This window comes from Epinephelus moara, chromosome 19, assembly GCF_006386435.1.
Source record: "Epinephelus moara isolate mb chromosome 19, YSFRI_EMoa_1.0, whole genome shotgun sequence".
NCBI lineage: Eukaryota > Metazoa > Chordata > Actinopteri > Perciformes > Serranidae > Epinephelus > Epinephelus moara.
In genome coordinates this window covers 30,883,858-30,900,005 of record NC_065524.1, presented here as the reverse complement: position 1 = coordinate 30,900,005, position 16,148 = coordinate 30,883,858, and the positions used below count along the sequence as shown (strand labels likewise).

The window sequence follows — 16,148 nt, the reverse complement described above, 5'->3', positions numbered from 1 at the left end:
AAAACAAACTAACAGCTCTCCAGTTTATATATTAATACGTGCAGGTCACACTGATGCAACATGGTTGCAAAATGCAATTTAATAGTCGTTGTCTGGAGACCTGCAGATACAAAAACATGCACAACGTCTGCTGATACACTATTGCTGAGGAGTGGTCTGGGTGAATAGGGGGGCATGTGTGTGTAATGTGTCACGTTTGTAAGTCTTGTTTTTAAATTCTTTTTGTGTCTTCAAGAGGGAGAGAGCCATAGGAGAGAGCAAGAAAACTGAAATGCCAAAGCGAGTCTCATGCTGGTGGTTTAAAAAAGAATAATTTATAATTTATACTCATTTAATTCAGTCAATCAATTTATAGGATTTTCACAATATAGTCATTTTATACATCCCATGTGGAAAAAAGGCGCAAGACATTTAGTATACTCGATATATATCATCCATCCCTGAAGGGAATCATCCATCCCTGATGGGAATCAATAGAACTATGCATAATGAGTCCAGAAAATGATAAATTCACACCCCTTCCTTTAGAAAAATATTATCACAAGCAACAAATACCAATGCTCACATTAATAAAAACCATAGTGTCTTGACAAACATGATTAGAAATACAGGAGAATATAAGATTCATTCATTCCCCATTGTTTCTTTTAACCCAAGCACATGAGACATGTTGAGAATTTCCGCTCTAGCACAGGAAGTACATTTTTAAATTTTAAATATTGAGACATGTTTGGTGTTAGAAAGTGGCATATAAAATGTATTTAATCACTGTTTAAAAACATTAGGCTGTGGGACGTTCGTTATGTCCTCAGCTGAGACTGTTAAAGGTATGTCAAAGTTATCAGAGAAGATGGAATAACTTTGGAACGGATATAATTGATAACAAGACGAGAGACCTTGGACTGGGCAAAGATCAGAAGACCAGAGATGACTGTCCTTGTCTCTTGGGCTCCCCTCTGTCCTCCAAAAACATCCCTCAGTCGTCACGCCAACCTCAGTAACACTTCACTGTGTGGATGTGGTCCTCTCCTGCCGCGAACCCCGGTGAAAGCTAATTAAGAAATATCGCAGCCTTCTGCGAACTCAATTAAATAATGTTAATTTATTCTAATTTCAATTTGGAGGTAGTCTGAACTGAAGGAGGGGCTGTGAAAACAAAGTCTGGGAGAGGAAGGAGAGCTCTGGCCTCTGCCTCCCCCCCGGCACAGGAGCTCTCACAACCTGCAAAACTCTATTTAATTTGAACCCTTTGATTAACATAAGTAATCACACAAGCCCTTCAACTGAAGGGGAGAAAGAAAACATACGTCTACTGTTGGTTCACTTTCTCATCTCTGGGAAGGATGAGTGTGTAAAAAGGAACGGGAAAAAGAGGGAAAAGTGGTTAAGACATCATGTAGGATTCTGGCAGATTTTACCTGGGTGATTTTGCAAACTCTAAATATCTTCTGTCATTGTGTAGTAACCACTATTTTCTAAAGTAATCAACAGTTCTTGGATTCACATGTTTCCTCAGAGCAACTAAGTGCCAGCAACTTCAACTTGCTTGCTCTTTCTTTGAGTAAATATTAAGATAATATAGAAGTTCTTTGTTCAAACTTTTGCCCTCAGACATATGCCAGCTTCCAACTTTTCTTTATATGAAAATAAGGCAAATAATTCATGAAGCGGAAACTTGATAAAAATCCAAAGATCAGCGCATCTAAGTGTAGAGCGGTCTGACTAAGGAATAGAGATGGAGATGAAACAAAAGGAGGAGCAGGGGATCACTGAATTACTGGGAGGGGTGAAATCAGCCCCAGGGAAAAGAGATGGACTGAATCAGACCAGACAGAGCTCACAACCCGCCCAACAGGAACTCCCTCTGTTCATTTACATTAATCCCACAGACGTTTCCATCCTTCCAGCTCCTTCACAGATGCTAAACTTAAACTTGATGTCTTTGAGGATCTATATCTCCCAGACAGGACAATGGACAGACACAGTGGCATGAGAGACATGAAGCGTCTAATAAGACCCACTCTTACCAGCGAGGAAACATATTTGAGATACTATCAACAACAACTGAAAGTAGATAACATACTGTATGTATATTCAAAGATAAAAGTGCAATGTGTGAATGCACAATGGTAACAACAGTTTGAGAAGCCCACTTGCGAGTCAAGTTAAAGACATGCCACCATCAGTGAGTGACCCAGAGAGTTAAAGGAATATTTCACCAGCAAATGACCATTTACACACCAGTTACTCGCTGCTTGCCTTATCTTCATGAAGAAAAGTCTGTTTTTCTCACATACCTCCATGACGAGCAGAGAATCCCAAAAAGTCGAAAATTCTTCATGAATTGAAAGTAACGGGGACCATTTTTAACAACAGCAAAACTATATCAAAACATATGTTTATAGACTCACACATCTTGTGCAGTTTAATCCAAGTCTCATTTATCTATTCCTGTGCCCAGGACTTGTCAAACTTGCATTTTGGATTCCTGTGCCCAGGACTTGTCAAACTTGCATTTTGGCGAAAAAAAAAAGAAAAAAAAAAGAAGATTTAAAACACGTCAGTACATGTCAGTCTCATGCATGGCCAAGTAGTGTGACTGGGCACCTGCATGCGTTTGAACTCTGCTTAAGTGGAGCTCATATGCACACACATGGCCAGGCATGCTCAGGGCGCACTACTAGTAGATGGAAGTATTTTATATTGCAACGTTTTAGTTAACATGCATGTATTTGGGAAAACTGAGCACATGACTAGATAGATAAAACTTGGAGTTTTGCTGTTGTTAAATGTGGTCCCCATGGACTTCAGTTCAAGAAGAAATTAATATACAGCTGGTCATTTTTCCTGTAAAGCATTCTTCTAACCTTCACTTTCTGTGGGTCCAATGTAAAATGCTGCAGTTATACTGGGGAACCCTGATCCCAGTTTTGTGAGTGTGTATTACGTACAAAGAGTAAAGAGGCTTATTCAAAGTCTCGTTTCAGGGAGACACTGCTGTCTGAAAGACTGGGAGATGAGTTCACACTGGGACTGACCTCATATTGTCAGATGGAAGCCAACACGACAAGAGACAGGTTCACAAGTGGCAAAGACTGCATTAATTGTATGTGAAGTCTGTTAGGCATCATGGAGAAGAAAACCTCCATAGCAGGGCTCGACTGAGCATTTTACTTTTATTTGCTCCTAAAATAGATCCATGCGATCCAGAACAATCATTTAGGAGCACAGTGTGCAAGTAGCAGTGTGCTGCTAATCATTCAAAAACTAGAAGCCCCAGAATTGCACAAGCCGCAATGCACCAATCACAGAAGAATCTTCTGTAATGATGCAACCAGTGTCATCTAGTAAAAGTTAAATTACATGGAAAAAAAAGCATCAATACAATAGGCTAAATTTTACACGAGTGGACATTACTAAAATCAAGCCCATTTATTTTTATTTTGAGTGAAAAGGAAATGAGGACAAAGAAGCATCCTGCGAGGGGTCTTCGTAAGGTTCGACTAACTTACAAAGCTTTGCATATTAACTGAGGCAGCTAAAGTTAACATTAGCATGGCGACTATAAAGACAGGGCAGCTGAAAGCGTTAGCGATGTCACTTCAATGTCCACTGGAACCGGCAGAGGGAGAAAACATAGATTCTATGTTTTAGTGTAGAGAGAACAACAGCGTCAGAGGGATGACAGCATGAAGCAACTGATCCTGTCTTTCTGCTGGGTCTTTCTATCTTTCTGGATATAGACAAAAAAATAGAAATAAAAATCTGGCTACAGACTGTGTTTGAGACTGTTTTCCTTGCTCTGACCAGAGTAGTGCTGCACAGCTGCAGTATAAATATGCATTTGATACATTTCTATTAATAAACTCTGTATTACATTAATTTTTTTTTTTTTTTTTTGCTGTGCTCCCAATTTGTTTTCATTTACGAGCACATGTACTCCCTGGGGAAAAAAAGTTGAGATGCTGCAGGTTGTACACCTCCATTTACATCTCTAAACCCTGCATGCTAAATGCAAATTTGCTAAGCATTGGTCTCTCAGGTCCCCCTGGATTGTCTCAAGATGAAACACCCCAACAACTGGTAACCCACGTTTCAATAAATGCGTTTGAGTTGTTCAGTATTTGCCGTCTTATCCTGTCCATTAATTTGATAGTGCTGAACGTGTCTTACACTGGCAGAAATCCAGAGCTTTGAGCTCTTGTTAGAGCTTAATGTAAATCCAATCCATATGTGTAATACCTGTGTACGGAGTAAGTGGGTGCACACCATATGTCCTGTAGATGTCCCGATTCTTCACAGGCTGGCATTGAAGTGGGTGGTTTTAATGCAATGACAAGGAGGATAAAACTACATCTACAAGACAAAGTTTAATGCTAAATCTCCTGAGTGAATTTGTACGTGACAAGGACAAGAGAGTTTAGCTAAGCCAAAATATGACAGTATTCATTTTTAGTATATGATACATAGGTATTATAGTAACTCACATCATAATATCTCCATGATCCATATTTCTTTCCTTTATTCTTCTTCTCCACTGCTGTGCTCTCATCTTAAGAAAAAACTAAGCATCTTTCTTGCTTTGGCTACTCTTTAATCCAAGTTCTATCTTTTGAACATCAGTACACAATCACAGGAACATTATTCGAGCACTAAGGCTCTGACCCTTACACTTTTAACTGTTTGTCCGGTGTAACTATGGTGATCAAGCAGTAAAAGCTTTTGTTACCTGTGCACTGAATAAATGTGTAAAATGTAAACGTCATTCAAGACATGCTAATCTCTTCTTGGTTAGCGAAGACGAGATTTCATTCAATAAAACTGGTGTGAGACATTTCATACCCTTCAGGGCAGGTTGTAAATGTATAACCGAGTATGGCTGCTTTCAATATATCAATTTCTATTCACATTCTGAGATTAGACTGCATGTGTGTGTTTATCTTGGTCCTACATACCAATTGCCCACATGAATAGTCGGTAGAAATAAATATAAATGGAGAATACACACCTTGAAACCTCTAATATGAGAGAGGTAGAGGTTAGCTGTGTTTTGGGGGAAGGTTATACCTGCCCCAGTGCATACTCACTGAACTGAGCCTTAGGCATCCTAGAAACTATAAGAACAGAAACGAACATGCATGCGAGCACAAGCACACATCTATACTCTGCACACGTCCATAGTGTGATGATGTGTTGGCTTCGTCTTGGCCTCTCATAGTGGGAATGTCTCCTCTTAATCCTCTCTGACTTCATACATTCAAAGGTCATCTCACAGCCTACACATGGCTGAGTCGTGTGTGTGTGCGTGTGCGTGTCGTAGTGCTTGGTGTGAATAAGAACGAGAAACCTATTCACACTCGCTGTATATGTCAACAAACCCTGTAGGCCTATCCTTGTTTACTGTGAACATCCTATCTCTCCTTCTACTATTCCCTGGCCATCTTCCTCCTCTTCCCCCCACTGTTCTCCTCTCCTCTACCCTTCACTATCTTCTACCTATTCTCCTTCCCTGCACCCCCCCCTCTCCTCTTCAATCCTCACCCACAATTCATTCTTTGCGTCCCTCCCTCCTTCCCTCCACCCCCAAGCTCCAGAGGCAGGGGCATCTCTTGGCGAAGTGTGGCCCACCACAGGCCACTGGCTTTGGGTAATTAAAGTGGTTTAGGCCCCCTCACCCACGGTCACAGGCAACTGCAGCTGGGTGATAAAGGCACTGTGCCATAATTACATGGACGGCCAGCATCACCGCCCAGCTACACTAAAACAGTCAGCTAGCCAGCTGCATGGGGAGGAGGGACCTGTGTGTGTCTGTGTGTGTGTATAAGTAACTGTATAGAGTGTGTTTTCATGTGTGTGTGAGTGTGAGTGTGTGTGTGTGTGTGCGCAGGGGGTCAACACCCCCTTGTGATCGCTCTGCTGTAGTTAAGCCCCCTGTGTTTAAGCCCCACATAGGCTCATTGAGCCCCTACACACACACACTCATTTTTAACCCCCACCCGTCCCCACACCCCCAGCCAATCATTCCCCACCAGTGGTCTGACTCCTGCCGTGAGTGTGTGTGACCATCAGCCATTTAATTAGACCCAGCCATGATTTACCTAATTTAAATAAATAAATAAACATACGAAAACACCCCAATAAACAAATACCTATATTCAAATGAGGAGCTGGGGAGTTTCATGAGCATAAAGAATGGGGCAGAAGATGGGATTGTGCAGGCGGAAAAAAAGCTAATGTAAGGACCACTGGATGTGGACACACAAACGCAATCACACACACACACATACACACACTTAAAAAAAATGCTTCAAGTCACTCACTTATAATAACACATGCTACAAAGAAGGAGTCAGAATGAAGAATAGTAAGTTGAGTTAACTAGAGGTGTGGAATTCTGGGATTTTAGGGTTCAGTTTATATTAAAATGTACTGTCTCTGTTACTGTTTAAATAATGTTACATTACATTTACTTTAGTTATGAAACTAATCGAAACTGTGGTCATCTGACAAACATTCCTGATGAGTTAATAAAACTAAAAAAGCATAAATCATCCATTGTACTGTATGTCTATGTGATAGTGAATTCACTAAGAAGCAGTGGTCAAATTACACTGCAGATTTCAAACAGGGTTCACAGCTACTGTTTTTTTCCCCTTCCCATCAAGTGGGTAAGTGGGTATAGAAATCTATTACCAGAAGTCAATTTTTATTGAAATTAACTATGATATTTAACCTTTATTTAAGTAAATGAATCAGAACAAGGACACAGTGTTACACAGATGCGAAGCTACATTCTTGCATATCAAAAATGGTATGACAATCCCCCTCCTCCCCAGGAATGGACTTGTTCCTGCTCACAGGCCTCCTCTAATGTCACGCAACAAAAACTCTTGTTTCCAGGATGATTAAAAAGTTCACTTGCACTTCAGCTCACATAGATAGATATATAAACTTTGCCTTTTTTTGCCGCCATTTTCTCAGGAGAGCCCAATCAAACTGTGCATGTGCAACTCTTAACAAAAGATGAGAAGGAAGCAGGGTGGCTCACTCCTTAGTGACTTCCATCATTAACACCAGAAAAAAATGATGTGTTCAAATATTATTTTGGATAAGTGAGTTGCTACATTTACTAGCCTGAGCAATCAGGCAATCCTTATTGTTAAGCCCTGGAAAGAGATACCTTTTAGCTGCACTGGATCCCCCATAGTCTAAATACTGCTAAGAAGCAACATGTTACATTTACATCATTATATCTAATGTGTCCATTCCATGATTTTTACATTTAAGGCATTAAACTCTGACCATACTGCTGAAAAGGACTCCTCTATGTAGGACTGGGTATCAAACCTGAATAATTCTCTGGCGCCAGCCTACATGTGTCTGTAGTGTCAAGTATAGATAAATGGTCAACTGCCAAAAATAGCATTGTATCTGTACCTATTTTTGATCACTGTTTCTTTTATAAATCATAATTTTGCCAATTCTATTTACTGTATTTCATTAGGCTTTAGGCACAGTTCTGTACAGTTGCTTTTGTTTAAGAAACATTTTCCTTTTGTTTTAATAAGAGGTTGTTTTTAATACTTGCTCAGGGAAAATAAGTTCTTCCAACATTCCACCTCACTACGCATTAAGCTCCAGGCTGCATCACACTGCTGAGGCTGCTTGACTGTATTTTATTCAAGCATTTATCAAATTCGCTGTTGTGTTTTTACATGCTTCTGTGTGCCTGTCATGGGAATAAATGAAGTTTATTATATTCAAGTGAAGCCTGTTTACCTTCGGGGAAGAGGAGGCCAGCTCTCTCCCCATTACTGCTGCGACTGGGCTGGGCCCGACTGGCTGCGCTCTCTCCCTGTCTGGGCCAGAGCTGGGTTTGGGAGCTGGCGCACTGGGGCCGAGGCCAGGGCTGGAACGTGGGGGCGAGGGAGCCCTCCTCTTCTGGCCGCTGCCCATATCCAGGGAGGGGCTGCCAGCGGGGGGCCGCACAGGGCTCGATGTCCTTGGCTCGTAGAACGGGTTGGATCTGAGAAAGGAGGGAGAGGAGAGGTGACAGGCGAGAGTGAGATGAGACAAGAAGATGTCATGCTAGGAAGTGCATGGACCTTTCACAGACTGCAATGCTTCTGTTAACTGAAGGTGTAGTAATGTGCAAAGATAGGAGTGAGAAATTATCAAAGGGACAGTTCACCCTAAAATCAAAAATACCTATATTTTTTTCTACCTGTAGTGCTATTTATCAACTCAACAGCAACGTCTCTTTCCACAAATCATGACCCGGTTACTGAAGATAATCCACAGACCTTGTTGTGAGCAGTTTCATGAAGGAACTATTTTCTGTCTACTGCACTACACCCACCAACAGTATCTCCGCAATGAAGGAAGCGTGCAGCTACTGCTAGCACTAATGAGCTAGCTAATATCACAGCACAGCCGAGGTGGACACCATTAATGTTTACAACTCTTGCTGTCACAAGCACGAGCCTCTTGTTTATTAGTAAGTACACACTTCTTCTAGGCGGTGAAACAGTTAACAAGCGTAATTCACGCCAAAAAAATCATCCCTTTAAGATTTACATGACCTTTTCCCTCAAAGACCAACTGTGTTTGTTAACCAGTCACTAAAACTGTCAACATCCCAATAAATAAAAACTGTCATGACGAATAACACAAAACAAAATCTATAAGAAAAAAGTGCAATAAAACAAAGCATGATGACGAGGCATTCTTTTATATGGTTATGGATATTATAGCAATGAGATTCAGCGACACTAAACAGAAAGACTAGAGCACACAAGAAATAATACAGATCCTCATTTGCTGAATTATAGTGATTATTTAAACCCATCTTTGGCTCCGACTGCCCTCTGCTTAGTTAATCATAAGGAAATTGCAACATGGAAATGAGAGTTTAGTGCAACACAATGAACAACACACACAAGTGGTAAGGTAATAGAAGATGCAGGTGCACTGAGGTCAGGTCTGTGTGACCTCATATCCTTACTGCCCATGGTGGACTACTGACAGACAGACAGGCAGGAGCACGAAGGCACACACACATACACACACACAGGCACTCTTACACACGCATACCAGAGTGTTATCAATATACAGGCATGCTTGTGGCACTGAAAGCAGGGGCACGGCCTTGAGACATTCACTCAACATGCAACAAGCAATCCTAAACAAACAAGAGAATTGGATGGAGAGGGTGGGGGTGAGAGCGAGAGTGAGGAAGAAAAAAAGCTGATTGACTAGGTATCTGTCTGAAAGAGAAGGTTAGAGCTACTCAGTGTCTATCTGACCGCAGAGCGATACGGAGAGAGGGGGGGAGAAAAAGAAGGGAAGTGAAGAAAAGAAAAGCAGGCAGGCCTATAGAGCAGCTTTAACAGACCAGCGCTGACTAAAAGACATGTGAAAGGGCTCCAGTCAAAACACTGCGCTGCCCTCTTGAACTTTCTATTCTGCAGAGAACTGCTCCTGGTGTAAGAGACAGAGCAAAAGAAACATGCCAGTCAATAACCTGTCTGTCTTTAGACAGCCGAGGGGACTAAAACATATGGCTATCTATGTGACAGCCTCGCTCAACAGCTAAAAGTTTACATTTACAATTTAGGCACGGCCACTTGTCCGCAGAGGTCGTCTGTGCAGAGGGATCCCCGCAGACATAAGTTTCGTTCCAGTTCTGAATCACTGATTAGATATTTTGTAAACACATTGTATTCTATTCGATGACTTTAAACATTCTTGCTTGGGAAGGAGCTAGGATTCCATCACAGGACTTGGCTAAAGGGATGGAAAAACTGGAAAGGGAAGGAGGGGAGGATTACAGAGGAGGTGAAATAAAAATGAGCAGAGTCGAAGAGGAAGTTAAGGAGGATGGCAAGGAGGGAAAGTATGGGGCAACAAGTTGATAGGAGGAAGAGGGAGGGAGGGAGGGAAGGAACGACAGAGGAGGGAAAGGAGGGAGACAAGGTTAAAGAATGCAGTGAAACAACAGGGCCCTTGTTCCCGTTGAAAGAGCTGCCTCGTCATTCGGCCCTGGTGGGGGGCTTCAAGTGCGCCTCTACAAGGAGGGGTCTTACACGACTTGGCCTGCCAACAGTAACCAAGCTGGGCTGCCTGGATCCTTCCAGACTGCTTCTACTAAGGGCTACTCACAGACACTCAAACCATGTCAGTAGCCCTACAGTTTAGCAAAGGGCTTCTCTACTCTGACATACACAACCTGTTAAATGCACTACATACAAACAGGAAAGGGCTCCTTATATTGTGCCAATGCAAGTGAATGTGTAACTAATACAAGTGATTGATGTAATGTCAAGGAATAGCAAATATCAGAAGATGAAGAAAAGGGGGATTCAAATAAAGTCTTACTCGTCAAGTTCCTCTTCCTCGTTGCGAGTGGTGTCAGCATACAAGTACTTGCTCATGTCAACAGGCCGCACCCCCTTCCTCTGCCTGGGCTTGGGGGGTTCTGGGTCTGACTGGAGGTCCATGTCCGGGTCGGGCTCTTCGAAGGGGTTCCCTGGGACCAATTCTGTCTCAGGTTCATCCGGGTCATTGAACGGATTCGAGGCGTCGTGGTCATAGAAGGAATCGTCATCCACCCGCTGCCTTGAGACCGGCTGGGCAGGGGGCTCTGTTTGACAGAGAGGAGAGACTGCATGTACAACATATACTATACAAGACTGTAAAACATGGTATCTTCTTTATTAGAGAAGAGCTCTGGTAGCTTGTCACCCGACTGGGTTAGAGAGCAGAGGAGAGTCAAGATAAGTGACTGTAGTCCTGGTAACGAGCTAAGCATTATGGACTTTCCTGCTTTTTTACCTTCTCATTTTGTGTTTTTAAATACTTTATAAAGAAATAGCTTAACCACAAATACAGTACAATTTTGATTAACAATTCAAACATGTTTTTTGTGTGCTCAAATCCACAGGAACACACTGCTCCTAAATAAAAAAACAAGGCAACCATACCATTCCCATAATCAAATGAAACCAGCAAACCTATGTTAAGTTTAAATACTGGTAAGAAGATCAGGATCTCACACAAGACATGTGAAAGAATACATTCAAAAGGAAACGTGTAAAAGAATCAAACAAAATCACAGAGCCATACAGACAATAAGGGTCAGATTAAACAAGCAAACAAGCATCAAAGCGGGAGCTTATGTGTGTGTGAGCATGCCACCCAAAAACAAATAATCCATACTAATACACCTGGCTACTGAGGTGGTCAGACAAAAATATTGGTTTAGCTGTCTGACTGAAAGCATTGAAGCCTACCTGCTATAGTGACACATGACTAAACACATTCAAGGTATGTGCACACCCTAAACCTTTAACTTGCATCACCTGACATTCTCGTGACACCCCCCAAAATAAACACTTTTGTTGTGATAACATTACCTCATAATAAGAGCCAAAATATCCACCTTTCACAATAAAGTCAGACAGAATGTTCTCGTCACATGGACACAGAGTTGAACATACCTTCTTCATCAGGATCACCAAACGGGTTGAGGTGGTTAGGATGAAGGTCGTCATCAGGATCATCGAAGGGATTTGAGCCCATGGCAGGAGACGCTTCTTGGTCCTCGTCTTCCAGGAAGTTCAACTTGTTGATGAGCTCTGTTTCCACAGAATCAAACATAAAGTCATACACCAAATATAAAGTCATACACAGGAACAACAAGTACCACAAAATGAAATGAATACAAACATTCACAAACCCAAATATACCAACATCTGCACTTTGGAGTGAACCATGAGCGTTAAGACCATTCAGTCTTGTTAAAGTCTCCCCTCTTGCTGGGGAGCGCTGCCTAAACATCTCTGTGTTTCTCTGCCACTTCAGCCCACTTCAATGCATATGCAGCAGTGGCATTGTGGGAAAATTTGTGTGGTATGGAGGGTTACTGTGGGAGACGGTGAAGGCAGTATAGAGTTGCTACGGAGATCCTGGCTGGAGAGGCGGAGAATTGTCCACTTTATCTTCATCATCCTCACTGTGGGCTCAATCACATGCTGCCAGGGTGTGGGTCAGTTTGAAAAGAGGTTAAATGTGTGTGAGGTAGATGCCAAGAAGTGCTGCTGAGCGCTATGTAAGAATCTGAGCAAAGAGAAAAAGTGCTGTGTGTATGAAGAGTGTGTCCCTTGGTCTATATGTAGGGTGGCTAAGTGAAGTGGTGGTAGCTGATAAGAGGTGCAGCACTTTTCCTTGCCACTTACTGACAACATTCATGACCAATTTTAGGCCATGGAAAGTGCACATGTGCGTGGGTGTGTATTTACATCTGTGTGTAGCATGGTTTGTGACTGTTGAGTGTGTAAAGTAATGTAAGAAACCTGAATAAGCTCACTTCTGTTTTTAAATCACAGGAAAAGTGGAAAACATTTGTGTAAAATGTGAGGCTCCTAAATTAAGTTTTGGGTTTGTCCTGTATGACAGAAAGCCAAGAGTATTTATATACTAGAAGCAATGATTAGTTATTTCCGTAGGTAGTTAACCTTGAACTGATGATGAAGAACTAGCCAGCAAAACTATGTAGTTTAATCTTTGAAGCGAGAATGAAAGCTTTTACTCCTCTTCTTTCACACAGGGCTGCACAATTAATTGAAACATTACCTAAAACACAATATCGACATAACAGGAGCTGCATTTTTTAAATGGTAAAAGTTAAACTGTAACATTATAAATGAAGCATTGTGGTGCCACAGAGAGGACCTGGCCTACAAAGCATTTATTCCAGATGTAAGGGAATTGGCTTTTTTGTGCTACAGCAAAAATCACATAATGATCTTTTTTTTTTTTTAATTCACTAGAATTGCTTCACTAAAATTGCGACTCATATCAATCGCAGTAACTCTCAAAATAATTATAATATAATTTCTTTGCATTTTGTGCGGCCCTACTTTCACAGCACCAGGGTGTCTACAAGTATCAGTTAAATTTAATGCTTTTTAAGACCTGTTAACGACACCTTTTAACAAAATTTCAGACTGAATTTTGGACAAATCATGTTTTGCTTATTTAAGCATCAAATTTATGACTATTTAATGATTTTTAATGCCTTATTGTAACATTGAATTTAAGCTATTTTAAGACTTTTTAAGGATCTGTAGACACCCTGCTCATATACAGACCTCTAGTTTAATGCTGATGTTCCCCTTCCTCAGCCCAGCAGCATCTAACTTAGCAATGAAGTGTCTCACCAGCTTGAGAATAGGGCTGCAACTAACGATTATTTCTTCGATTAGTCGACTAATCATTTTATCAAAAAATGAGTTAAAATGTTGAAAAATGTCGGTCTGTCTCTCCCAAGCCCCAAAATTATGTAATCTAATGTCTTGTTTCGTACTCACGCCAAAGGCTTTTAGTTCACCGTCTTGGAAGAGTGTGTAAAGCTGCCAATATTTGAACGACTACTAAAATAGTCACCGATCATTTTAATAGTGGATTAGTTACCGATTAGTCGACTAATCATTGCAGCCCTACTTGAGAATACCACAAATCCAATACACAGTTCATCTGACAACAAATACAATGTTTTCAAATACACGAATTTGAAAACAAAGCAAAACCACGTTTGTCTCCCTGAAAAGATGTGTTTTTGGTGTAGGAGTTTGTTTGGATACAGTTTACCTGGTCTGGTTCACTACCAATTGCAGTAAAAGAATGGGGAAGGCAACACAGTCAAAAAACAAAACAAAAAAAAGAATAGGAACCAAAAGGATGAACACCAACTGATGTGTTCACAACACCTTGTACATCACATCACCACATGGACCAATATCAACTGTAACACCACATAACCACAACACCATCACAATTCCAATGTCAAGGAGGACTGGGGGATGGGGCGTTTGATTTAAAGAGAGAGAAACGAAAAGAGAGGAAGGCTGAAAGAGTAAGGATTAAGAAAAATAAATGTATGGAAAGAAACTGTGGTAATGAATTGTAGTGTAGACGTGACACAATGTTCACAAGACAGAGAAAGAGGAGTCGGGAACACAGGATGAGAGAGGTGAAAGAAAGGTGAAAAAAGACCTTGGGAGGAAGCGGCAGGCTTAGCGGTTGCTTTGCGTGCTCGCTTAAGGACACCATCATCATCATCATCATCCCCATGTAAGCAGCTGAGGGCATTCAACTGGTTTACTATCTCTGTAAACGACAGGGCCATACAGGAAGGGAGGAAGGAAGAATAGCAGTGAACAAGGCAAAATAACATCCCATCGAATTATCCACACAAACACACACTCACACACACAACTTTCTTTTAATAACACAAATATATTTAAATATAAAGAGCTGAAAAGAGCTCATACATTTCAGAGTATGATTTGCAATGGTATTGCTGTTGTTAAACTAACTAGCTAAATAGGTTGGAAAGAAGTTTTTGATGGACAGTATATCACCAAATATATACTCACCACTAATATATTTGTACAGGGACATGTAGGTAAATGCTGTACTTCAAACTGCAAGCTTTGGTTAACTGTAATAGTGACGCCAGAGCAGCTAAACTGCTGCATTGAAAAGCTATACTAACTTGATAGAACGTACACACCATACAAACAGAATGAGAGTAGAATGGACATTCCCATTTTAATTAACATTGCAGGATGGTCAGAGTGGTGGCCATTTTTAGGTGCAACCGTTTTAGCAGGCTAACTTCTGTATAAAGTACCGTATAAAAGAAATGACTTGCAGCAGGTCCAATAGTAGTAGTAGTATCTGTTACTTTTGAAATATCACTGTATCTGTTATTCCCCTGTTTGTTTTGTTGCCATTAATGTCATATTTATTGAAACATGATGTACTGTAGCTGCGTCCAGACGACTACTCCGAGCCGCTGCTCAGTGGACAGCTGATAGGATGAGAGACCGCAGGGATTAACAGCCTTTAGATCAACATATTTTTATACCTAACTCAGTGAATTCAGGATTTTTTTCAACCAAACCAGAGTTGGTGATTATTGGAATAGTAGGCCAATTAACTAGATGACTATCTAGAGTAACTACTTGAATTTTTGGGGAGGGAACATCCTCTGATATTGATCAGTGGCTGCGCACTAAGCTATTCTCCAAATGAGTTATGCTAGTCTTTTAACATGAGCCCTAGTTCAGTGGAAGAGAGAACGTTGGACTGGTGTACGGTTGTATTTTTCTATTCAATAAGGAAAACAGGTGTAAGAACAGGCCAAACAGTGTTCTCAAACTAGTGACGTTATGGCCCTACTGAAACAAAAAAAAAAAAATCACCATTTCCTTTTGTGCCAGTCAAATGACCACAGCAACAGCTCAATGTCCGCCCTACTGTCATTCTGTTTCTATCTTACACACTAACAGGTAAAGGCTGAAAAAGTATCTTTCAGTCAGGACACATCTAACACACACACACACACACACACACACACACATACAAAATATATATTTATGAAGATGCACAATGCATCTTTTTTAGGTTTAATATATTCTCTTTTCATTATTTTCATACTTAAGTAAAAGATAAAAAGAGAACATATGTTTTGCAGGGTATGCGTTGGTTAGCCTAGTGTTAGTATTGCTGGCTTTTTGGGTAGGTAGCAGATAGTGGGGAGGTTTGGCAGTGTGGCCAGGCCTTTGATTCAGAGAGGCACGCTAGTGAAGCATCGCTGTAGGCGCTCAATGCATATACATATAAATGAGACAAAGAGCAAGGAAGGGAAAAGAAAGGACAGAAAGCATGAAGCTTAACATGAAGAAAAGTTGGATTAAGCAAAGCAGAAAGCACCAGGGCCCAAACATAAGACCACAGAATGAATCCTCAGCATGTATGTAGCCACCGTCAGTCGACGTCGAGTCCAACAACACAGGGAGAAAGCAATGAACAAGGAATAATGGGAGTAGGGGGAAAGTAAGCAATAGAAGATAACCCTGAAGCTGACAAACACAGTAAATGAAACTCATGTAAGCACGCACGATTACGGGAGCAGAAACTTTAAACAACAAAAGAAATCCATAAAGAAGCAAAGTTGATGCCCCACTGAAGCCTCCTGGTTATTCTGGTCTGGGTGATTATTCAGGAGGGTTTGAGATTGAATCCGCCAAGTAGTCAGTTTGGGAAGATGGAAAAGCATTTTACTGGTCAAGTTGATTTGC

At 41.1% G+C, this 16,148-nt stretch overlaps 1 protein-coding gene across 7 annotated transcripts in view; it reads right to left on the bottom strand.

Moving 5' to 3' along the window:
• ehbp1 (EH domain binding protein 1) overlaps nucleotides 1-16,148 on the bottom strand; it is a 162,570-nt gene that overhangs the window by 96,013 nt on the left and 50,409 nt on the right. For 5 of the 7 annotated variants that reach the window (XM_050071704.1, XM_050071707.1, XM_050071709.1 and 2 more), the window contains exons 8-11: nucleotides 14,056-14,169; nucleotides 11,499-11,636; nucleotides 10,378-10,642; nucleotides 7,780-8,026 (exon numbers count right to left, since the gene is read on the bottom strand). In XM_050071704.1, the coding sequence (XP_049927661.1) occupies nucleotides 7,780-8,026; nucleotides 10,378-10,642; nucleotides 11,499-11,636; nucleotides 14,056-14,169 (764 nt within the window). The remainder of the gene's footprint in view (nucleotides 1-7,779; nucleotides 8,027-10,377; nucleotides 10,643-11,498; nucleotides 11,637-14,055; nucleotides 14,170-16,148) is intronic. The other 2 variants (XM_050071706.1, XM_050071710.1) reach the window with 1 other exon arrangement.